Source organism: Thamnophis sirtalis, unplaced genomic scaffold, assembly GCF_051295495.1.
Source record: "Thamnophis sirtalis isolate CommonGarterSnake01/CBP01778 unplaced genomic scaffold, rThaSir2_p1.2 scaffold_9, whole genome shotgun sequence".
NCBI lineage: Eukaryota > Metazoa > Chordata > Lepidosauria > Squamata > Natricidae > Thamnophis > Thamnophis sirtalis.
In genome coordinates, this window is record NW_028261389.1 from 45,702,241 (window position 1) to 45,728,888 (window position 26,648).

At 36.4% G+C, this 26,648-nt stretch overlaps 1 protein-coding gene across 1 annotated transcript in view; it reads right to left on the reverse strand.

Annotated features, from left to right (window-relative positions):
* Positions 1–632: 632 nt before the first annotated feature.
* The window catches only part of LGR5 (leucine rich repeat containing G protein-coupled receptor 5), a 59,253-nt gene continuing 33,237 nt past the window's right edge, over positions 633–26,648 (reverse strand). Inside the window, exons 5-18 of the mRNA XM_014066992.2 lie at positions 25,185–25,400; positions 23,126–23,197; positions 21,901–21,969; positions 19,766–19,837; positions 19,103–19,174; positions 18,939–19,007; positions 18,361–18,432; positions 13,929–13,994; positions 13,452–13,523; positions 11,488–11,559; positions 10,163–10,288; positions 6,713–6,858; positions 6,216–6,299; positions 633–3,157 (exon numbers count right to left, since the gene is read on the reverse strand). Coding sequence (XP_013922467.2) covers positions 2,067–3,157; positions 6,216–6,299; positions 6,713–6,858; positions 10,163–10,288; positions 11,488–11,559; positions 13,452–13,523; positions 13,929–13,994; positions 18,361–18,432; positions 18,939–19,007; positions 19,103–19,174; positions 19,766–19,837; positions 21,901–21,969; positions 23,126–23,197; positions 25,185–25,400 — 2,299 coding nt within the window. The 3' untranslated portion in view covers positions 633–2,066. The remainder of the gene's footprint in view (positions 3,158–6,215; positions 6,300–6,712; positions 6,859–10,162; positions 10,289–11,487; positions 11,560–13,451; positions 13,524–13,928; positions 13,995–18,360; positions 18,433–18,938; positions 19,008–19,102; positions 19,175–19,765; positions 19,838–21,900; positions 21,970–23,125; positions 23,198–25,184; positions 25,401–26,648) is intronic.

Here is a 26,648-nt window from a genome sequence, read left to right on the forward strand (position 1 = left end):
GTTTGATGCGTTGTAGCATCTACTTGATCAGCACATTAGTGAAGACCAACAACCTGTGCTAAACGGAAACAAGCTCAGCTAAAGACCAATCTGAAGTGAGGTCATCTGCTTATAAAGATAGGCAAATCAGTCCTTGCTCACTTGCCAAATAGACCACGTTGCCTCTGAAGATAACACAGTTGCCAGCAGGAAATCTGGTTTTGTGTTATTAAATCCTCAACCTCAACACTGCCCAGCAGATATTGGCTGTGAAAATCTACACATGTTTATACCAAGTCCCTCAAGTCCTGGCTATCCCGTCAGGCCTGGGGATAAAGATCGTAATCTGTCCCCACCCGAATGATGAATGAATGTTGTGTATTATTTTTACTCATGTATTGTTTCATGTTTACTGTTTTGTATCCCCTCCCCTATATTTTGTAAGCCGCCCTGAGTCCCCTCAGGGAAAAGGGCGGCCTATAAATAATAATAAAACTCAAACTCAAACTCAAACCAAGAGAAAGCTTGTATTATTTCTTCTGATGGAAAAAGAAATCTTACAAACTTCATTTTGCAATTAAATTACAAGAATGTCAGAGAATACTCTGGAATTGCTGCGAAATACATCTGAGATTTAAAGCACTAAGTGATCCTTCAAGGGTAATTGCACATTTTATTACAAATTACATGTTTAAAACATCAGTAGAAAAAACCAACAGTATTTACAATCAATACAAATTTACATATTTACAGATCAAAAATTTAAACAGATATGAGCTGGAAATAGAAATCTAGTAATTAAAGCAACATGAAACTACATGCCTTATTCTCATATTTGAGTATGATTTTACTATAAAGATAAATAATTCTATATTTACACATTGTTTTAAAATCTCTGAAATGAATTTTAATATTTCCAAATTATACTTGAATTAAGCAATTTATACAATATTATGTGTTGTATTCTGATTTATGTTATCTACTGTTTATTTTAATATGAAAATAATTTCTTAGGTGTTTTTCTTTCACTACTTAAATTTGTATAGTAATGTAAATAATCATAAGAGAAAAAATTATATATTACCAAACCACTTTGAACAATTAAATAAATGTAATTGGCAGATGATCTTTAATTTGAAATGGTTTGAAGAATAGACTTCCAGCTCTAGGCTTTACTGTTTCAAAATATTTAAATATATATAGTGCATAATTTCTTCATATTATTTCCATGGATGCATAAGTCAACTGGATAAAATTGACACAGCGTAGAACTTCATATAAGTTATTCTGTTCATATCATTCCTATGACTTTTCTAAAAAAGTCCACTAAGTTAATAGATATCTTAAGATTCAACTGAATCTCAGATGCCAACAAGTTATGCAAAGGTTAGAAGCCATTTCTATTTGGTATTTTCTGTTTTCAGGATTCCTTTATACATGTAACATTCTTGGCTTTCAGATAAATCTTTAAAAGAATATTGAGGACAGCTCAGCTATATACAGATAGTCCTCAACTTATGACCACAATTGAGCCTAACATTTCCTTTGCGAAGCGAGAATTATTAAGTGAGATGTGCCCCATTTTACGACTTTTGCCAGAGATCTTGAGTGATTCACTGCAGTTAAGTGAATCATGTGATCATTAAGCGATCTGTCTCCCCCCAGTGACTTTGCTTGTTGGAAACTGGCTGGAAAGGTTACCAATGCTTATCACATGACTCCAGGAAACATGCCAGTTGCCAAGCAACTGAATATTAATCACATGACCATGGTGATGCTTCAATGGTCACTAACCTTTTTCAGTGTTGGGTTACTAACTTATGAAGTGCAGTAATTCACTTAACAACGGAGGCAAAAAAGATAATAAAATGATGCAAAACTCACTTAAAAATGTCTCACTTAACAACATAAATTTTGGGCTCAATTGGGGTCATAGGTCGAGGATTACCTGTACTGAAATTTCACAATTTCAGTTTTCTTTCCCATAAAATCAGAGTAGTTGGTTGCTTCTCTCTTTATAAGCAACACATGTACATTCATCTATTTATTTATTTTTTGTAAACCTCACCACAACCTCTGAAATGAAGTTAGTGGCATGGGACAAATGTGATGGATGAAAGGTTACAGCTTTCACTGAATTCGCAGGATGACGGCACTGCTGGTTTGCTGGGAACAACATTGCATGATATTCTGGCACTTGCAAAGGTTACTAGAGCTTGAGTTGAATTACACGACTGTTTCTCTGCATCCTCTGAATTGACAGAGACCAAACTAGGATGTTTTGATGTTTTCCATCCAAATGAAAGCTTTTGAAGCCTCCTCAAGTCCTTCCTGAAATGAGGATTAAAAAGTATGTAGAGAAGTGGGTTTAGACATGCTGGAAGGGGAACAATCACTAAAAGTATTGGTTTGATGACTTCTGGGCCAATAAAATGAAGGTTCAATAATGATGAAAATGATAAGATGGCCACAGGACAATAGAGAATGCAGTTAATAAAAAGTAATAAAGCTATGTGTTTGATCATGGAGCAATCCAAAATAATATCCATTTCTCCCTTATCCAGACTACAGTAGAGTTTTGTGTATGCTACTGTCATTACAAGAAAACAAAAAGAGTTCATTAAGACCATTGCTACTGTATAACCCACACCTGATGGTCTTCCAAAAGGCAGTGGTATGCATAAGGGACAACCTCCATATTCACTGTCACTGAGCACTGGAATCACAGCAATTATTAACGCCAGTACAAAACAAAAGATGATGGCTCTTTTTATATTAGTTAGAGTGTGTTTGGTTTCAAATTTTGTTCTATATTTCACAGAAAACACACGCTCAACAGTTGCTAAGGTGAGCAAGAAAATAGAAGCTTCTGAAGCAAAGATAGAAAGAATTCCAATGATATGACAAACAATTCCATCTTCCCACCAAGTTCCATATTGAGCAAAGACTCCATAGGTTATTGCATCCACACTAGCAAGCACACTGCTAGAGACAACCATGAGAGTATTTACAATAGCTATTAGTCCAATTATAAACTTTATGGAGGAGATGAACAGGGGAACTTGGAAGACTGTTGCAATCACCAATATATTGCAAATAAAGGCTAAAAGTATTAAGGTCCAAACTCCAACTCTGATCAACCAACTACCAAAGAGGCAATCACAGGGCTTGAAAGGTCCTACAAAGAAAATAAAGAAAAAGTAAAGTCATGGTAAGCTCATCTACGTCCAGTTTTCATTACTTTTTGTGATGAGTGCACAGACAATAGACTACAGTGAGTGTAATCAGTGAGAGACAGAAACAGCTTCACACTTGTCTATCTTTTGTAAAAGTGGGATGGGGTAGTGCATCCATCCTGACACTTCTTATCTGTCAGAGGCCTTTGATACCATTGATATCCTTTGGGATCAGCTGTGAGATCTGGGGGTCGGCAGCGCAGTCTTTCACCAATTTATCTCCTTTCTCTAAGGATGGTCCCAAATGGCGTTGATAGGGAGTGAGAGGTCCATCCCAAGGCTGCTCCTTTGTGGTGTAGCACAAAGTTCAGCCTCTCTCCACTCCTTGTTAACATCTACATGGAGCTTCTGGGTGAAATCATCTGCTAACCATGGGATGAGGTACTATCAGTATGCTGGTGATACTCTACTTTATATTTTCATCCCTGGTGACCAGGGGTAGGTTTCTACCAGTTCTAACCTCTTCTATAGAAGAGATTCCACAAATCTACAGTGCCGTTTAGAACCGGTTCCAGTTCCCTCCCCCCTGCCCATCCGCACATCATCAAAATGAAGAGCGAGAGGAGGAATTCTGGGAGTTGAAGTCCACAAGCCTTAAAGCTGTCAAGTTTGAACACCCCTGGGTTTTTTCCTAATGGGTTAGAGGTGCAAGGGTCTTGTAACTTGACAGCTTTAAGACTTGCGTGTTTCAAATGCCAGAGTTTCTGAGGCAACATTTTGGTTGCTAAGCAAGAGCGTTGTTAAGTGAGTTTCACCACATTTTACAAGTTGGCCACACCCACCGAGTCACATGGCTGGCAAGCCACTCCCACAAAGCAGGCCACACCTACAGAAGAGGTTCTAAAAAAAATTGAAACCCACCACTGCTGGTGACCCAATAATGTATACTATTCTTCCATTGTGAATGGAGACTGTAGGGATCTGGATGGGGGACAATAAGCTTTGGATAAACCCTGCTAAGACTGAGTGGCTTTGGGTGAATGAGGTTTCAGGATCTGGAATATCTGTAGTTCTGGATGGGTGATCCTGCCCCAGACAGACCCTGAGCGCAATTTGTAGGCTTTCTTGGACTCTCGATTTTGTACAACTTCGTGTTGTGCGCCAGTTGCACCCTTTCCTTGATCATGAATTCCTATGCTCAGTGATTCAGGACCTGGTCATTTCATGTCTGGACTATTGCAATGTAGTCTACATGGGTCTACCCTTGAAGACTATTTAGAAGCTTCAGCTGGTACAGTATGAATAGTTTGTAGGGCCCATAAAGTGGTCCATGTAACACCACTGTTGTGCAAGGTACACTGGTTGCCAGTTTGCTTTTGGGTCAAATTCAAAGTGTTGGTCATTTTCTTTAAAACCTTTTTAGGGCATCAGTCCAGGTTACCTGAGGAACCATCTCACTCCAGTGGGATTATCCTGCCCCACCCACACTGGCAGAAAGAGCATGCTGCCTCATCAGTCAAAGAATCTGGCTGGTGAGATCTGGAAGAAGAATCTTTTCTGTCCTGCCCTCTGGAATATTATTCAGCTCAAGGTGACATACCACACTCTTGCCTTCCATAGGGGCTTTAAAATCTGGCTCTGCCAATTCACCTGGTGACCCAATGGGGGCATGTCATACTGGTGGTGGTTAATGAACTGAAGAGAATGCTACCTCTGCCCCATTTGTTCTTTCTTTGTGAATTTCAATGTTAATTTTGTTAATATTTATTATCTTAAGTTTTAAATATTTCTCTTGGTTTTTTTCTTGGTTGTAAGCATCCCAGAATCACCTCTAGGTGACTGTTAAACAGTTTCAAGCCTTATTTATGCTATTGTACCATTTGTATGCTGCACATAAGAAGTTTTTTGGCTAAAATACATATTAAAACCATATATCATGAAACAACACCAAATAAATCACAATTAAAAGTAAAATAAACCAACTGAAGAATCATTAGATATTTTAGGATATTCTAAATCCAGCACAGCTGGTATATTGAAATAGCAATAGATCTATTTTCCCCTCATTTTTTTAGAATCTAAATTGAAGTTACATTCTTAGAGGTAGACCTTGTTATCTCTTTTTCATCTAGCTTGAAGACAATTTGCTATTTCCTTCCTTTTGAGAATGGTTCCTGAACAGGAATAGCATAGGCAATGCTTTTATTTTATTCCTTACTATGTACTAATGGGAAACTAATCTTATCTTTAGGCTGCTTTCAAGTAGATAATAGGAAAAGCACTGTACCTTGGACCTTCTGATTGCAACTCTCTGGTAGTGAAATTTCCAGATAGTAAAAGTTGCAGTACTGAACTAGGTTTTCAGTGGTATATGAAGACTTTTAAAATTACAGTTATTTAATTATCTGGAACTTCTGTTTTGATACTGCATTTAAGTGCAGGGTTTTTTTAATTTTGTCTTTTAAATTCATTTTAATTTATGCTTTATGTCATTATGTTTTGGTTTATTTTATATATAGCATAGACAACTAATACTTACTGAGGAATTGATTTTTTAAAAGATAAATGAATCAGTAATAAAAATATATCCCTTAGCGACTGGTTCTCTGAACTAATGATCAACTGTGTAGGTGTGGCTTGATGGTCATGTGACTGTGTGGGCGTGGCCAAACCTCAATGTCACTCAGGTCAACGGGCGCTTCGCCTTAGCTGTTACAATGTAATAAGGGTTAAACAGAGAGGCAGTTTCTGTAAGCAGGGCAATAAAGATTAGGCTAGAAACAACACCAGAATGTTTCCTTCCTGCCTTCCTTACAGGATTAGCCCTGTAAAGTGGAAAAAAACCAAATAAGATTTCTTCCAACAATCGGTTCTCCAAACTGCTTAGAAAGTTAACAACCGGTTCTCCCGAATAGGTGCGAACTGGCTAAATCCCACCACTGTGCGTACCCAAGTACTCCATACAGCTTCCCAAAAATTTTTTCCCTTAGAAAGTATAATAAAATTTCACAGGAAATTTTTTTCATAAATACAATTCTGCTCAAACAATTCTATTATTACCTGGAGAAGGAGAACATCGAACTGAATGATAAGTTTTCAGATCTTCATTGAAGTCAAGAGAAAAATCCTCAAAAGCATGTTCATCTGTAGGAAGGAAAATCACAGTATTTAGTTACTAATATTTATAACAATATTTAATATGTAGCTATAGGGAGAATTAAGAGTTTTAAAACCTTAATTAAACATCAAATTTGTCTTCTTCACAGGTACTTAGAATTATAGAATTTCAAGGGTTATTTAGGTTACTTAAAATAATTCTTTTATTATCAAGCCATATATACATTGCGGGAAATAAAAATCTTTTACCACCTCAAGTTTTTTGCAACATGATTAGAATAAAATTTAAAATATAGATTCACAGGAATTAATGACATCTTGTACTGATATTCACAAATTAAAATGGTAAAATTAGAAAATTTGATCATCAATTTTGATAGCCTAATTCTAACCAAATCCTTTTTTAAAAATATGTTTTAATGCATGTTTACAGTGCTTACCATTTGTATGGAAACTGCTACTATCTTTCCTTTGAAATTCATCAGCACTGCCATTCTCAGCTTTGTTCAATTGATTTTGGATTTTATAGTAGTTGTCATGGGCTCTAAAGGCACAGCATTGATAAGTATAAGGCATTTCTATCACCCTAAAGAATAACAGACATATTTGGTTACACACATTTATTTTGTTATTTTGATGTAGACCAAACTGTTTACATATAAGCATGTCTAAATATATACTAATAATTTTTATCAAACTGATATTTAATATTACACTGAATATTAAAATGAACACTCAGAATTTTTGACAGATATATTAAATTTAGTTAAATTCTATGCTTCAGAACATTGTATATATGTTGTCATTGTTATTTTCATTTTTGCTGCTTTTGTGTGACTTTTGCCTCTTTCACACAGGATGAAGCTACCCCAGGCTTGAGAGAATCACAAAGTTTAATGTTATACAGAGATTGTTTAAAAGAAAAAAGTAAAGTGGGGATTGGTCAGAAGAGAAATAACTACACTGCATTATCATTTGCTGACTGACTGTTAAGAACAGCTTATTTTCCGATGGTCACCCAAGATTATGATGTTTGGCATTCATTTCCCAATATTTATGAACACATTTTATTTTATGATGATTTATGTTATGGCAGATGTACAAGGCACCTTTCCATGCTAGCTAAATATCCCTCATTGGTTCTGGATATAGGTGTACTGTAACACAGTGTGATGTTGTGGTCTTTATCAACAGTTTTAAATATGGTTATCTTATATAAAATATATTATATATTCTTAGATACCGTGTCTGCCCAAAAGAATAGGGTATGAATAAAATCTATCACTTTTGATTTAGTTATGACAGCATTTTTAAATTAAGTGAATATGACAAAGTATTTTACTCCTAAGAGTGAGACAGTTTTATCTAATGGTTAAGGCACCTGTTGTGGCCCAACAGTGGCCAGCTGAACTGTTGGTCTCCCATACTTTCTGGTGGCCCCGATTACAACATGACATACAATCCTATTGTTACACAGTGTCAGCAGGCCAAGTCAGCAATGGGAGCCCCCCCAGCCATTGCCGACACCGGAGAGACCCTGGGGGGGCATTTCTATGGACTTCCTGACAGACTTGCCTCCATCTTCTGAATTTACCAGGGTGTTTGTAGTGGTAGACATGCTGACAAAGATGGCACATTTTATCCCATGTTGGAGACCACCCGTGCCACCACCTGCATGTTTATCCAACATATTTTCAGGCTGCATGGCCTACCTGACAGGATTGTGTCGGACAGAGGAATGTAATTTACAGCCCAGTTTTGGAAAGGGCTGATGAAGGCCTTGGATATAAAAATCTGCTTGTCCTCAGCGCACCATCCAGAAACCGACGGAGGGACTGAGAAAGTGATCGGGATCTTGGAGCAGTACCTGCACTGTTTTGTGAACCAGCAGCAAAATGATTGGGCAGACTACCTGGCAGTGGTGGAGTTTGCGTTCAATAACTTGCAGCACACATCCACACAAACGACGCCCTTCTTGGCCAATGTAGGATATCATCCTTGGTTCTTTCCCCTCCACCAATTGATTCACCGGTCCCCGCAGCTAAGGACTTTCTGTCAGAACTACAAGCGGTCCATCAAGTGGTGCGATGATATCTGGATAAAGCCAAGGAGGACTATAAGAGCGTCGTGGACAGGTCTCGGCACGTGACGCCGGTGTTGACTGTGGGGGATCGAGTGTGGCTGCCCACTAGACACCTTCCATCAGACTGGCCGGTCAAGAAGTTAGACCACTGTTACCACAAGCCCATTTCCTGTTGAAGCAGTCATCAATCTGGTCGCCTATCGCCTGACATTGCCACGTTCAATGTGAGTCCATCCGGTCTTTCATCAATCTCTCCTTGTTCCTGAACAGCCAGCTTGTCCTCTTCTCCAACCAGATCATCCCCAGCCAGAAACTTGTGACAATGTGTAGCTGCCCGAGTACGAAGTTGCCAGTATCCAGGATTCCCAATGGCTGAAAGGATGGTTCCAATACCTGATTGAATGGAAGAGCTATGGGCTGGAGGATTTTACCTCCATGCACGCACCTGCTTTGGTGCAGGCCTTCCATGAGCAATTCCCATCTAAGCCACACCCTGAGTGTCAGACCCGGGGAAAAGCCCTGCGGTGAGGAATAGTGTTGTGGCTCAACAGCGGCCGGCTGAGCTGTTGCTGGAATCCGGCAGCAATGAACACTATGGGACTGATCTGGAAACTGAGGAAGACTCGGGTGTGTGTGTTCAGAGTCAGAGCAGGGACTAGAGAGGCCTGTTGGCAACCAGGTGGCATCTGAGTCAGGGAGCAGTGAGGAAGAACAGAGGGAGGCTGTCCCTGACATACATATACATAGGGATGAGAAGAGGAGGGAGCAGCTTTGGAAAAAGAGTCACAGAAGGAAATAGGAACAGGTGGCTACTGATTGCCCCCCCCCCCCGGAGAGCTTATAGGTGGGGCAATTGGAGGGGTATTTTGCAGGAAACAACAATTTACTGATCCAGCCGTAGAGAAAGATTGGGAGAATTTCGTGAGTTCAAGCCTTGTTTCATAGAGATAGCTTTCTGGGCTCCCAGCCAAGGGGTTGCTTATCTCCCTCCTTAGTTGTGGCAGACAGCCAAGTCTGCGTCTGTATATATTGTAGAGGCTTGGGACAGAACAGCACCAGGCTAAAAAGTAGGAGACTGAGAATTCTAGTCCTCCATGCTGGATGACTTTGGGTCAGTCATTCTCCTTTACCTATGACATCAGGCTCCGGTGACAAACCAGTGGGTCAATTTCTGTCACAACCGATGGAACAACACTATGCTGATCTGAAAAAGTGGACCCTGCACTTTCAGGAAAAAAGTAAAGAAAAAATGAACTAACTATATAAGCCTTCCGCCCCCGCCCCCTTCTTCTCATGTTTTCCATTTTAAATTATTTGTAGTTTATGAAACAACATTTAAGGAGGGGGAAGCATTCCAGAATAGAATAGAATAGAATAGAATAGAATAGAATAGAATAGAATAGAACAGAACAGAATAGAATTCTTTATTGGCCAAGTGTGATTGGACACACAACGAATTTGTCTTTGGTGTATATGCTCCCAGTGTACATAAAGAAAAATAAAATACATTCATCAAGTGTACAATATAATATATACAAAGTACTTGCAAGTATAAATATATTTGGAAGTACTGCTGAAAATAGGTGTATTTTAGGATAAGAAGCTACTAACTAGGCTGTTCAAAATCAGTTACATTTTCTCAAGATAAACATGAATAATTTAAAGCCATATTTTTTGCCATGTATACCTTAGTTTGACTGTTGTGTATCGAAGACTTTGAATAAGAAGTAACACACATTATACAGTTACACTTCTTCCATTGCACATGAGAACAACTGTGCCCTATGAATTGTAATGAGGTACTCACTTGAGTTCTGGAAAGTTTTCAGATGATATCAAACTTTGAAGTGGATAATTTCCTGTTAATTTTAAATGAGTTAAACCATGTAGACCAGTTATAGGAAAAGAAGACAAATGGTTGGATGACAGATCCCTGCAAAATAACAAAGTAACAACCAAAGAATCAGCTTTCAATGCTAGAATTTCCCCCATATGTTTTTATCTTTTTAAACCAATAGAAATATTATTCCAGACAAATATATATTACACTTTCAGAAAAATTTATCTGACAGTTTTTTCTGTCCCCCGTTTCTTTGCCAATAAATTCCTAAAGGCTCTAAGCCTCAATAAGCCTTCTCTCCCAGATCTCACTGCAGATTCAGTCTCAGAGACATCCAGACCCGAATTATATAAGCCTGTAAAGGTGATATACAGCAGCGGTAGGATTCTTTTTTTTTAACTACCGGTTCTGTGGGTGTGGCTTGGTGAGCATGGCAGGGAAAGAATACTGTAAAAGCTCCACTCCCTCCCCACTCCAGGGGAAGGTTACTTCAAAATCCGCACTTCCTCCTGATCAGCTGGGACTTGGGAGCCAGAGAATAGATAGGGGTGGGGCCAGTCAGAGGTGATATTTACCAGTTCTCCGAACAACTCAAAATTTCTGATATCAGTTCTCCAGAACTGGTCAGAACCTGCTGATACACAGCACATTTAATTGCATCCAGAAGCTTAGTGGAAGCAATTGTTTCCTTAATAAAGGTGTTACTTATGCAAATATAGCCTATGCTTACTTAGGCACTTTCCTAAGTGCCTTGCCCCCCCCCAATTTTTTATTCTTCCTAGTTCTTATTCAATTTTTAATAAGTACACATTTGAGCACTCACAGGTTTTGTGGCAACTCTCATGTAGAAAGTTCTCACGTAGAAACATTTATGCATTCCACTTATACTATTAAATAGACCATTATAAGATGTAAAATATCTTACCATTAGTAGAGAGACAAAGAGTTTTCGGAATTTTTGGAAACAACCTATTGTTTGGCTATCAAATATTTCATTTAGTTTGGAGCATTTCAGTTTGCCCTATCATATCCTAAGATTCCTCCCATTTAGTCTTCATAAGGAGGGTATCAGTTTAATTACATCTCAAAAACACAACGTAAACATAAAAAATAGCAAGTTGATGTTGATACTTTCTGATGTAAGATTCTGATGCAGCACTAACTGAAATAAACTGCAAGGTAGAAATATAAAATTATTGTTCAGTTATAAAGAAAAAACTGATTACATATTATATTGTTCTTCTGTTTTACAGTTATTTAGGATCAAACATTAAAATAAGAAAAATACTTACATTTTAATAAGGGACAGTAAAGAAGAAAATGCATTGGCATGAATAATAGAGATTTTATTCCATGCTAAATCCCTACAAGAAATAAAATGTCATCTGCTTAGTAATGTAGAGTGTTAAATGTTTTTATTAAAATATTAACAGCAAGAAATTGCTTCCAACAATTGATTTTCAACTTTCAGAGAAAAATATACCTAAATTAATGATGATATGGATTGAAAGTTACAAAAGCTTGTGAGAATAGATTTTTAAGGCATTGACTTATCTATCATCTATCTATCCATCTATCTATCTGTCTGTCTGTCTGTCTGTCTGTCTGTGTCTGTCTGTGTCTGTCTGTGTCTGTCTGTGTCTGTCTGTCTGTCTGTCTGTCTGTCTGTCATCCAGTGCTGCAGCCCTTCAAAATTTGTGGAATTATGTTTCCCTGTTTGTTTCATCCCATTTGGTTTTCAACCAAATTTTGGTTTTCAATCAAATTTTAAGGTAATCGATCAAATTCACGCATTCTTTTCTTATTTTACACCCTTCCTACCAAATCAGTAATTGATGGGTAATCTCTGCCCTAACTGTTGCTATTCCTATAAACCATGTAAAGAAATGACAAACTTTAGTTCTTACTCCTTCCCATCATTTTCCTTTCATCTCTCACACATCCATGCTCACAGAATACTTTTCATTTACTAAATCACCTCTCTCTCTGAACTGAAAATATCTTTTAAGTACTGCTTACTTATCTGACTTGGTAGCCAGAATAAAAGTTATGATCTGCAATTATGGTTCACAACTAGTATTATCTAGCTAAGATCATTAGTAAATTATACAGGAGAATCAGGGACATGCAGCGGTGTATGTTAGATTTCAATAAGGCAGATCCTTTGATATTATCCACTGTTTCTGTTTCTCATTTTGGTCCATCTGTTTCTCTGTCTATCTCTGCCAATTTGCTCCAATCTACTCCTATTTGCAACCTTTTTCCCCACAATTTTTTGGACCTACCTCTAATATACGCCTGCTTATTTGCAGCAAGTTTACATTATTGTAGGCATTCAGCAACATAAAAAGCCTACGCTTACCTGTTAAAATGCCAGGGTTTAGAAAGGTGAACAAAATCACTTCAGAATATTTTCCACCTTTAATACAGGTAGTCCTTGACTTACGACCATAATTGAGCCCAACATTTCTGTTGCAAAGTGAGACATTTATTAAGTGAGTTTTGCCCCACTTTACAATCTTTCTTGTTACAATTGTTAAGTGAATCACTGCAGTTGAAAAGTTAGTAACCTGGTTGTTAAGTGAATCTGGCTTTCCCATTAATTTTGCTTGTTAGAAAGTTACAAAAGGTGATCACATGACCTTGGGACACCGCAACGGTCGTAAATATGAACCATTGCCGAGCATATGAATTTTGAGCAGATGATCCTGGGGATGCTGCAAAGGTTGTAACTATGAAAAATGGTCATGTCACATTTTTCAGGGCCTTTGTAACTTTGAATGGTCATTAAGCGAACTGCTGTAAGTCAAGGGCTACCTGTATAACATATAAGCTGTATAATTCAACTGAAAATCAAGCTAAAATATTTTATGGTGAAAAATAATAAAAAATTTACAATACAAAGTCTATTCATTCTGCAATTTTGTAGTCTGAAGAAAAGTCATTTTATTTTTCTATTCATTCAAGTAATAATAAAAGGTTTTACATGAATCATTCAAATTGCTTATTCTTCAGTGGTGTCTACAAGTTAAATCTACTTCAAGGATGCTTTTTTCCCCTTTGATGTATGGCTGTGTGAATTCATTGCTGGAAATTGTCAATGTCAGAATGTTTGTTTCCTTTTGGCAAATCAAATGCAGCAATTTGAACAATCAAGGAGGAAAATATATGTAAGATCGAGCAGGCGAAAGGAACGTCAGCTTCCATGCCTCTCAATATCAAGTAATGTAAAGATCGATTTTATGGTGAAACTCACAGGGAACGGAGGGCAACCAGCTGCTGAAATGTACCGGCATGGATTTCGTATATTTCATTGTGATGTAAAACACTGAAATGGCAAAAAATGAATTTATAGACAAAAACTTTTAAGAAAATTTCTATTGATGCCCAAATTCCAAGAGTAACAATTATAACTACTGAACATTTTAGCATATTGCAATCTTGTTTTTGAAAATTCGCCTCAGGTAAGATAAAAAGAATAACTCCAATATTAATCTCTGGCGCTTTCTCAAACACTTTTCTGACATACAAAGCTCAAAACAATGGAGTTTTCTCCCCTAGAGAGCTTATACTCAGCTGTACATGCCCAAGCAGTGACAGTTTGGTAGGCTATTCTAATTTTTAAAATATCAAAATCTGAATATAAGCAAACAAAGATTCAGATTACTACATCCATAGATAAATTTCTTTGTACTGGAAAAGATAGGGAATCTTGCTCTTTTAGAAACCTTACATTTTCTGAAGTTTTTCACAAGCTGTAAAAGAGGGCAATTCTTCCAGATGATTATATGAAAGATCTCTGAAAAACAAAATAAAAATCAAAAATGGCATTTGGTTCTGCTAAAAATTAAAAACTTATTTTAGAACTTCTTTCGCAGAGAGATTGATATTAGAAGACTATTAGATGCAATTTTCTTATAAAACATACTTCTTTTAATTGTTTTACATAATCTTCTTCTTTTGTTTTAGGACTATCCCATATTTTTAGCAGCAACCAAAGCAAAATTTAATAATCTTCCCAGACTATACTTTAAATTAAGCAATCTTACATCTGACCTTTAGAATGGCTATATCTTGAGTTGAGAAAAGTGATTTGGGAACTAGAAGTCACTTTGAAAATCAATCATTACAAGGGGGGGAAAACTCTTCAAATGTTTTCAGCCAAAACCTAACAGATTACAGAATAACTGAAACATCTGGACTCATTTATGGTATAATATAACTAATCAAAAACAAACCATTGTAATTTTCAAAAATTGTAAAAAGAAGAAAGAAAAAAGGGGAAATAGATTTGTATCCTATACTCTTTGTGCAGGGTAACCTCCTATAATCTTTAATAAGACATTTTTGTCTTTAAATTAAAAAAAATGAGAGTGGATATAGAAATATGCCTATTGTTTCCTTTTAAAGCCATAAATGCTAAGATTTTATTCCTGTACTAATTTTTAAAAGATAAATATAGTTGTCCATGCTTCAAATACCTTAGATAAACTTTGTTAAACAGCAGTTATTTTTATACAAATGAAAACATCTTACATTTCTACCTTCCTTTCTAACAAGATCCAGCAAAAGACTGTTGAAAGAAACTTACTTGGTGAGTTGAAAGTGAGCATAAAAAACCAAACCAAAACCAAACCAAAAATCCATACTTATAGAACATTACAAACTTTCACACAGGTAAATATTTCAGAAGCATGAAGCCATAAAGAAAGACTTGGGGAATGCAATCCAGGGTCAGTTACAAAAATGGTCAATTCAGTAAAATTGAAAAGAGCATTAAAGAAAGGAACTCCTATTATTGATTTCTATATCTTAGCAGGAAAGACTGGAGGAAGGGTATGGTTTAGAGCCTGGACCAATCTGAGATTATGCATTTTAGTTCACCTAGAAAGCCAACATCTATTAACTGAGACTTGGATACCTTTTTGACTAAGGGACAGGTGAGTAGGAAGGACTAACTCCAATCAATACAGTAGACAGATAAACGTGTAACATGTACAAATGGCTGATATCCCCCCCCTCTCCCCCTCCCTCTCTCTGGCATTTCAATAATGCAGAGACATCTAGCTAACAATAAGTAATGTAGTTCCAGTAAATTAAGTATTTTCTTTTCTCGGAATTGTGGTTTTGTGACATATTTTGGGTTTATATTAATATTAATGTAGCTAGAATGTTGGCTGAGAAGACTAGTACCAGATACATTCATCATGATGTAATGGTAAATGGAAAATACGGTTGGCTGATTCACAAAGAATCAGACAGAATGATTATTTTTGATAGTGATTAAACTACCTCCATTGATTTCTTGAAAGTTACAATATACTGGTTAACCATGATATGAAAAGAGCTCTCTCGGAGCTACTATTTGATGTTCAAATTGAATAAATATAAGAGAAAAAGAAAAAAAGTTAATACCATGATGTTGCAAATGTGGACTACTTAATAGCATATCTAAGCAAGAACAGAGTGTGCACTTTATTTCAGTGTAAACATGTATTGACATGTTAAAAAGTATCTGTAAAGTATCCTGTCCTGTAAAAAAGATTTTGGAGTTTGGGTTTGATATAAGGTGAAGAAAATAGGATATTCCTGTTATCCAGGGTGCTTTCCAAAAACTGATGACTTTTAAAAATAATTTGAAAAATAGGAAGAAATTTTAAAAATTGGCAAAATCATCATTGTACATATTCTTAAAATTTTCCCCTTAAAAACACTTATAAAGTAAATTAGGCTGTTAGTTCTAATCTGAACTCTTTACAGTATTGCTTGTTTATCTTGATCTACTAGAAGTATCGAATTCAAGTATTTCTTCTACCCTATAATACCGTGTTTCCCCAAAAATACAACCTTCCCCAAAAATAAGCCCTAGCCTGATTTTTTTTGTGTGGGCCTTACATGCCCTACCCCCAAAATAAGCCCTAGTGAAAAGGTAGTGAATGGTCAGCACGGGAGGCAGCTCTTCCCTTCTCCGGTCACCTCATGGATGCTCAAGCCCCTTAATTTGGGCCATGGATCAGCTGAACATATGAGGGCTGGGAGCTGCCTCTCATTCCTTCTCTCGGGGCACAGCCTGTCCAGTCAAATGTCACTTGAGAAAAGGACGCACATCCCAGGATTGCAATGCTGAAGGCTCAGTATGTCCATCTGTGCTGAGATTGAGAAAAGGACAAGAGGTAGGAAAATCTCCCTCCTCATTTTCCTGCCAATTGCCAAAAAGGCTCCACCCCAAGCTTTCAGCATATTCCAGGATTGCAACGCTGAAGGCCCAGAATGGAGCCTTTTTTGGCGAGCGGCAGGAAAATGGGGAGGGCACAGACAGAGAAAAGGATGAGAGGCAGGAAAATCCCTCTCCCCATTTTCCTGCTGTTCACCAAAAAGGCTCCATTCCGAGCCTTCAGCGGACCCTGCAAGGCTTGTTGTCGTGTTGCGTATGCAAACGGTGGCATTGCCGTGAGGGTTGTCACATTGGTGCAGCCTCTTGGAGCAAGACCTTGCAAGAATTGCTGTGCCATTGTGTGCATGAACTGTGGCAATGCCATGAGGATTGACATACTGGTGCAGCCGCTCGTGGCAGGACACCAGCTGCACTGGTGTGATGAAGCTAGCAACGGTGCTGCTGTTCACAAGTGCAACACCACAACAAGCCTTGCAGGATCCTACTCCAAGAGGCTGCGATGGCACAACGAGCCTCACAAAGACTAATTTCTGGCAGAGTTTGGGGGAGACAAAGAAGCCAGGGTCTCTGTTTCCACTTTCCTTGCGTGAAGCCACAGAGTGTGCACAAAACACCGAGTTGAAGACTGTGACTTGGGGGAGGGGGTGTCAAGCCTAACTGGTTTCATGTGGGAGACAAGGTGTTGTGAGGGAGCCCATTTCTTGCATTGGCTGGGCAGGGGTTGCCCACCCAGAGGCTGGGCCTCGGGGCACCACTCTGAGCAACCGCCGAGCTGGAGGGGGAAGGGTCAGTCCCCTTACCCAGTTCCCCTCAGCTGTTTCTTATCCCGTGTGTGTGTGTGTGTGTGTGAGAGAGAGAGAGAGAGAGAGGGGGGGGAGAGGGAGAGAGAGAGATGGCAGAGTGGAAACCCTTTCAAACAGTGTTGTCTGCAATTCTTGTTACTGCCTCTGTCCTCTGTCCCCCCCCCCCTCTCTCACACACACAGACATTTGATTGCTTGAAAGGTACAGGCTGCAATTTGCTTCTACTGTAAGCTCATGCTTCCCACAATCTTCCAGAATTGTTCTTTTCTCAAGCAGCAGCAGCGGGGTACAGGCCTGGTGGAGCACAAACTGTTGTTGCTGCCTGCTCCACAGCCACAAGGTGAGCTGCGGAAGAGAGGGGCCCTTGGCTGCAAGGTTGCCTGGTACTGTAGGCAGAACTGGGGATAGCAAGAGTGCACTGGAAACATCTCTAGGCACCTGGAGAGACGGAACTCCCAGCCCTCGCTGGCTCAGCCATGGTTAAGGGGCTGAGCAGCCATGAGGTGACTGTGCTTGCCACCTCCTGCACCTCAAAAAATAAGACCTCCACGAAAATAAGCCCAAGTACTTATTTTCAAGCCTAAAAGAAAATAAGACCTGGTTTTATTTTCAGGGAAATGTATTAACTTAATTTTTAAAAGCACCTTTTAAAAAGCATCCTAAAATAACACCCTCCAAATGGGTAACGTTTCCTAGGAATTTCTAAGAGTTATGGTATGTCACATCTTGTCAGACTTACCAGATAGTTCAGATACAAGACATGACAAGCTAAGCTAATTCTACTTCTACATTAACAGAATCTTGCAAGCCGAAAAGTACAATTTTCATGCTGTCTCCTTTATAGCCTGAAAAACTAGAGAATCCCTTCTGAGCCTCCTGCCCTGTCCACTCTCCAGGTGTAGGCTATGCTAACTCTTATCTGACTGTTCCCTAGGCCGTACCTCTTCACCCCATTTTACAAGATCTTTCCCAATACTAGTACACATCTGGGCATTACAAAGTTAGGGAGGATTGTTTTCTTTATCCAATTTAATATAATAAATGTGTGGCTAATTTCAATCCAGATTTCCCTTTTAAAAAAGTCATTATACTATTGATATACTGTATGTATTGTACTGTATGTATAATACCGTATGCATTCTCTGAATCAGTGGTATGATTTAACATTATCTCTCCACTATACTTACAGTACTTGGAGATTAGGAAGGTGCTCACAAATTGATTCTGGAAGAGTTGTGATCTGAGCTCCTGTAAGGATCCTATTAAGATAATAAATTTGAAATAATTAATAACTGCAATAGGAATTAACCTAGTCCATAGCAGATTAATCTGAAGTCCTGAGTGATATAACTATTTGGTGCTATTGTCTAATTCATAAGAATTAAGAAGTGTTAATTCTCTCTCTGTTGAAGAACAACATACCTGAACCTATCTATAATCAATATTATGTGCATACATTTAAGAGGTGAAGTACAGGGATAAGTCTGAGAGATAAAAGAAAACCATATCAGGAACATATTTCATTGGTTTTCACCTGGTTCTCCACTATGCAATCAGTGAATCAACCAACCAACCAATATATATAGTTCAAACCATAAGCTAATTTAAATCCATCACAAATTTAAAATCAATGATGTACTAATTTTGTACAGTGGGTTACAAATATATTACTGATTAAAAGACAAGTCCTTTAAAGAAACTGGACATCAAAAATAATTGTTACCATCTATTTTTAAAAGTAACAAACTATAGATCTAATACTTACAAGCTTTCAAGGCTTGTTGCCCCAGTCAAATCAGGGAATTCTGTCATCTCTGAAACACCATTTAATGTTCTATAATTACAAACACAATATATTAATGTTGTGGTTTAAGGAATGAAATATTTTTTGTTTGGAGCTAAAGTGTTTTTAAAGGTGCAAATACATACAGCGTTCTGAGTTCAGGTAAATGGTGAAAAGCAGACTTTCCCACAGTCTGGATAGGATTATCATAAAAATGGCTGTGAAGAAAATGAATTCAACACTGTAAGATTTAAATCTTCAAATTCTGATGCAATTTACTGATATTCTCATAAAAGGATTTATGACTTGCCTGCAATCTTTTTATTGAATGCTTATCTCCAGAACTATTTGCTTCCCAAATTATATATGCTAAATCATTTTTAAAAAAAATAAAACTGAGCAAACAACAATGAGAGGCAGCTCCCAGCCCTTGCTGGCTCAGCCAATCTGTGGGACTGCGATTTTGGGGCCGAGCCTCCATGAGGTGACCGGGGAAGGGAAGGAGCCACTGTGACTCAGGGATCGCTGCCCATGTTTGTGAGGGGACATGTGGTTGGCCTGCCTCCTGTGCTTTCCATGTCCATCCCCTTCATTAGGGCTTATATTAGGTGCACACTTTAAAAAATCAGGCTAGGGCTTACTTTCAGAGTAGGTCTTGTTTTCAAGGTAACACGGTAAATTTAATAATATTTGAGAAACATTGCTGTATCATATAAAATACTAAAAAAACTAATCTATAATGAAATAAAGTAATTAATAGAAAAACAAATAGAAAAATGTTCTAGAAAAAGTAAAGTTTTATAACTTACATTGCTGTAAGTGATGGATTGCCCATAAATGCTTGTTCAGGTATTGACCTTATGTTGTTATTATGAAATCCGCTAGATATAAAATAACAGAAATAGAATACATGCCCACAATACATAGAAACAGAAATTTCTTTAGAGTTACCCAAAGTCAAAGTTACTCTAAATAAATGAGATTCTATAGAAAGGTACCAGCTATCACAATATAGGAGATTTTTAGTTTTCAATAAGTTCCTCAAAACACTATAGGGATAAAGTAAAATCTCCTTTGAATCAAATTTGTTTCCTGATGAATTCATGGATACACTCATGCACCTTTTTTGGCAAATGTAATTGGTTTACCAATACATCTTCCTAAATGGTTTTTGTTTTCATTTTACTTTCAATATACTCTGGTACATTTGAAACTCTGGTATTCCAAGATGTATTTCATCCAAGTTCTAAATAGGCCCAACCCTGCTTAGCTTCCCAACCGAGTCAGAGGCTGCCATCTGATAAAATCAATAAATGAATGCTTAGATTAATAAAAACAATACTAACATTTTCCAATTCTTTCATATCTTTAATAATGTGTACAAATTAATTTACTTATGACATTATTACTTCTTCCCCAATAACTATAATCAAACCAAGCAAAAACACTTCCAAGTAAATTTGTTTTAATTAAGAATATTTAATGAATATGAATAACAGATGTACAGTTTCAAGGCATCCTGTATATACTGGCTTTTCATGGCATTTCTATATGAGAGTTTTGTTAAATGACAATGTAAACATTGTCATTTAAGAGCAAAGCAAATTATTTCCAAATTAATGGAAGTATATTATTTGCTTGCATGATTATCTAATACGAGAACAAAACACTAAAGTTTTAACAACAATAATAATGATTGCATGGGAAATATTTGTTTTTCCACTGAGGTACAAACAAAGTCACTCAAGTTGAAACTAAAATATTGCATGGTTCACTAAATTTGTTTCATTGTTTGGGATGCTATTATTAGTGACTATATAATGGCTGTCTCTGGAAACTGATTGCATAAGAAACAATATATCAGTAGGAAAACAAAGTGAAAATGAACATAGTGGAAGGCTGTCAGCATTTGCAGATACATACATACATACATACATACATACATACATACATACATACATACATACATACATACATTAAAATGTCTATTATTATCAGTTTCCTGTTCACTTCCTATTGACACACATTATTTTTTTTAAAAATCAAGTTTTACCTAAGATGTTTTTTCACTTAAGACAAATTTTACCCTCTTTTTTCTTTTTCTTTCTAACCTCACAAGCATCCATTTCTCTCTGTCACACTCTCTATGTATGTGTGTGTGTAGTAATGTATAATGTACCTATCAACTATTTCCCCCTTAACAGATTCTGTGTGAATGAAAAAACTTGGACAATGTCATTTCAACAATCTCAAATTCAGGTCATTGCACAGCAGAGACTTTGTAAGTATTGTCAGTCACACACGATTAGGCTAATGGAAATACTATGTTTACTCTTCCCCTCCTCTCCATAGAAAAAAGGAAACCTGGCCTGCTCTATTGCCCCACCACATTTAGCAGGACATTTTAGTGTATATTGTAAATAATGACATGGGGAAGAAGAAGTGAACCAACTTTGACCATCCCAGTTTCAGATATTAGAAAACAGATTCAGTTGGCAAAATATAATTTATCTTTTAAACTACAAACTGTAATAGAGAAACAAATATGCTTAATAATGTAAATTTCTCTGGAAATAATGTTTTTACTGCTTAATCTACTTATATTATTTTAATGCATTTATTTAAAGACTTTAATAATTAATAATAATCTACTATTTGTATTACAATCCTAAAATTGTACTAGCACATTAAGCAAAGTACTCCACTATTACAGACAGCACCAGCAACATGTCAGAACATGCTGCTTTTTTATAATTTATTCCTGAATTTTCATTTCAGACAACTATAATTACCAAGTTGAAAAAAACAATGCCTACAAAATAAAATATATATTCTGAAAAATAGGTAGTGATTTTTGAAATGGGATGATAAATATGTCAGGACTTAAATGAATCAAAATGAACACTGGAAACTGAGGAGCTGAAGACCAAAATTCTGTACTCACAGTTCTTTCAAGTTTCTGAGGACATTGACAGAAGTGGGAAATTCATTCAGATTGTTGTAATTTAAATCTCTGAATTGGGAGAAGAAAAAGTACCCCACATTAGACACTACTAATCTTCATATTTAAAAGGAAAAACTTTACCTGTTTTGTGCTGCACTTTTAGATGTATACATTTATATAACTTTATTTATTTATAAAATTTATTTGCCATCCATCTAGGAATCAATGACTCTGGGTGATTTACAACATAAAAACATTGGAAAACATTAATATCACCCATCATAAAAATGCAGCAGATAAAAACATTGATAAAATTATATACACAAGAGGAGAGCTGGACACCCAGGGAGGGGGAGATGGGATTAAATTTTAATTAATCAACCACCTCTAGTATGAAGCTTTCCTATTGGGTCCCCAAGCCATCTCACAAAGTCAGGAGGGTGGGAGCTAGTTTCATCTCATAGGATAAGATGTTCCAGAGGGCAGGAAAAACGGCAGAGAAGACACTTCTCCTTGAATCCCCCAGCCAAAATTCCTTGGCTGCCATTGTCGGTGGGGTGAGCCAGTCTCATTGGGGTGAGATTGTTCCTCAAGTAATTGGATCCATGCCCATTAATGATTTGTTAAAATAAATATAATAGATATTTGCATTTACTTAATATTTTATTTATTATTATATTCTGCTTGAATAACCTCTCCTTCTTAACTTTAGATCCCTATTTTTGACTAACTTGATCAGACTAAGTTGTATTTTATTCTTTTTACAATTTATGTTATTTGCTAAATTAACCTTAAAGGAAAAATTAATAAAAATGTTTTTTTACAAGATCATACCACAGTCTTTGCAAATTTAACTATATAAGTAAAACCCGTTTTTGCAAATCTGAACAAAATTATAGTTTAATTTGGGCCAAACTTTTCAAACATTGATCAAGAATTTAAATAGTCACAGTGAGATATCGATTATTTTCTTAGTGTATATCCAGTAGACTTTTCAAATGCCCATTGTCTACAAACTAAAAAAGTTAATAAATAGCACTGCAATTCTGTAAATTAAAGGAAAATAATATAAGGCAAACTGGCTTCCATTTAAATGTGGGTTGGATTACATCCTTAAGAATTTAACAATGGAGTCAATATCAATAACTTCTCTAAATCTGCATTTAGGCATTTTAAAAAATGATTTGCAGAATGTCAATGGAAACATGGAAAAAGCTCAACTCACAAAGTTTCTAGGCTATGGAGGCCTTCGAAGCATTTCTTTCCCAAGAAGTTGATTCTATTGTTATGAAGATGCCTGAAGCAGACCATTCAGAATATGAGAAAGAAAATGTAAAAAAAATACAGCAAAGAAAACATTTTAATGGTTACTCCTGCTCTCCCATCATTTGTGAAAATCATTTTTACAAACATTTGGATAGTACAGAACGTATTTTACCAATTGCCCTTCTATTTGCATTTTCATTTGGCTCTTAATCTGGTTAAATGAACATTTTATATTTTTGTGGTTTTTCATATTGCTCATGTTCTTTTCTTACTTCAACATGTGATTATCAGTAAGTGCTTTCTTGCTCTTTACAAAGTTAATTTAGGTGCTCTTGAGTCAGGACTAAATCCCATTCTGTGTACAAATGCTTACATTACTTATCTACAGTAAAATTTCAGTAATCTCTATCTTCCTGTGTAGGCAATTTATCTAAAGTTTGTCAATGTAAAATATTTTCTAGCTCATAATCAGTTCATACTACATGCCCCAAATATGCCAGTTTTTATTTGTTGATCACCACTTCAGGAAAATAGTTTTTATTAGTTCCTTTTGTAGATACTTTTACTACCCTACTCCAAATATGTAATGTGAAGGTGGCACTGTTTACAGCTTTAGCATTGCCATACTATCATCTTCAAATGTACTCATGGAAATTTCATCCTCATTCTTATATAGAATACCATCAGAGATTAGAATGGCCTGAAATCCTGTTAGCCTTTTGTACGGCTCTAAAAACCTGGCTGTGTTCCCAAGTCCAGGTGCTGAGTTTATTTAGTTCCCCCCTTCCTGTGTTTATTGCTAACTGGCAAGAAGTCCTCAGCTTACAACAGCTCAGTTACACGTGATATACATTCAGTCACGTGATAGACATTCAGATGCTCGTCAACTGACTCACATTTATGACAGTTGCAGTGTCCAGGAGTCATGTAATCCCTTTTTGTGACCTTCTGACAAGCAAGGCCAATGGGAAATCCATATTCATTTAACAACCATGTTATTAACAACTGCAGTGATTCACTTGACAGATGTGGCAAGAAAAGTCATATTGTAAAATGGGGCAAAACTCACCATTATTTTTTTTTTACTTAGCACCATAAATTTTGGTTGTAAGTTGAGGACTTTCTATATATTTATTTTGAATGTTTTGTACTATTTAAAATGTTTTTAAGATATATTTTATTGTAATATATTTTTTGAATTGCAAGCAGCCCAGAGTCACTGACTGAGATGGGCAGCTATAAAATTGAGTGAGTGAATGAATGCATGAATTTTGATTTTTGTACATGTCTGTGTTCCTCAGATCCAATGCATGTAGACTCAGGAAGCATGATAAAATATTGCATAACACTGGAGCGCAGATTCCACAAGTAACTTAAGCATAAAAATCTTCAAGTCAAGACAAGAAACATGAGGATTCTTAAAACAATCCTTATGTTTCTCCATAAAGTTTCATCTTTAACTATTCATTTTAACTTTACTCCCATTCTCACTTTTTTTTTAACATGCAGACAGGACATTCCACTAAAAAAAAAAAAAAGTTTATATCCCTGCTCCAAGCCAATGCAGTAACCCAAACTAGGTTGATCCTGATCACATCAATTCCATTTAACAGTTGGAATTCTTCCATTCTGCACATTTACAGACCTTTTTGGTAGGCTACAATCATTTTTGAAATAAGGTAGAAAAATGGCAAAACTACTGTACCCCCAAATATTTACTTTCAAATGCAACTACTCTCCGATCCAAACTGGCAATAAAGCTTATTTATAAAAAAAAATTAATACTCTACATATGGCCAAAATAAAATATACAAAAACAAACAATAGTATTGTCAGCTTCAGGTTCTTTTGCCTCAAAGTAGCATTCAATTGGCTTCATTAACCAGGTTTTGGACTGAAATATTTGCTGTTCTACTAAAAGAACTAGCTGTATATTAAACATATACTTTCATGAAGTCAGCAGCTGAAACTCTTGAAAGTTAATTAGATTTTATGTCTAAAATCAAATACAAACTTACAGCACTACTAAATTGGAGAGATTTCCAAAAGCATAATCTGGAATATAGTAGATTTTGTTGAGTGCAAGTGTCATTGCCTGCAGTGCTGGTAAACTTCTGAAAGCTTGCACTGGAATTTCAGTCAAAGAGTTATCATCCAGCCACAGATATCTAAGTGACATCAAGCCGCTGAAACAGTTGGAAGGTATGAAGCTAATATGGTTAGCATCAAGCCGTCTAAGAAAAAAAACAAATATATAATGTCATTAAAGTGTTTCATAATTAAATGGACTTAGACAAAAATAGTATTTTCTGCATTTTTTTAAAAAATACCTTAATTATAATTAGTTCTACTGCTGAATCTATATAATTTTCAGTTAAATAGTCTAATTTTCTATTTCTGTAACTTCTATTTAATTCTGTGGTCATTCTCACTGTTTTTTTATAGATTTGGTATATTCAATTGTATTAGGACATGGTTTGTTTAACCATGATTCATTCATAAACTATAACTTATTGCGTTCATATAATATTCTAACCCATGAATAAACCACAAAGGCTGGCTTCATATGACACAATAAACCACATATATATATATATTTGGTTTAATATGGTGCATGAACCTAGCCAACTGCGGATAGCATGGATTTTTGTATTATATGTTACAGTAACTGATGTTTGCATCCTAGTAAGAGGTGGATTGCCCCGGTTTGGCCCAGTTTGGGCGGACCGGTAGTAGTGGCGGCCGGAGGCTCCGCACAACTGCCTGAACGCTTCTGCGCATGTGCATCTGAACTGGTAGTAAAAAAATTGGCAACCCACCATTGGTCCTAATGCATCATCCAACATGAAACCATCTATGGATATAAATTATGCTGTGAGAAGAAGTTAATATGTTGATTCAGAATTCTACAAGATTTAAAATAAATGTATAGCACAAACCACAAAGTCTGAATGTATATATTCTTTTGCACAATTCAATCATTAAAGGAGCTGTAACTTCTCAGTATTGTAATATATGAGGCAGATGACACAAACACTTTAACAGAACAGAAACTTAGAATTTGGCATGATGTGTGCAGGTCCTATGGCTTTTTCATTCAAATTTTAGTCTTTTGCTACCATTATTTATATATAAAAAAATTCCTGCACTATTGTACAGGATAAAGATAAGATCAGGAATTACATTCCTGTATTGGCATTATAGTCTATTTAACTAGATCAGGTGAATATAATGGTTAGACTATTTTATGAAAAGTAAATGTGATGTTCCACCAAAAGCCCATTTTATGAATAAATACATTTATGAACAATATTTGTTATGCTATTATTGTTAGCAATAATTATTGTAGTTTTGAATTAAAGGGTAAACAAAGCTGAAATTGGATCAATTAAAAATCCTGAAACTAAACTTCACATTCCTTCCTTCAAAGTAAAAAATTAAAGGAAGAAAAGCAAAGAAAAATAACAATACAAAGAGAGTGA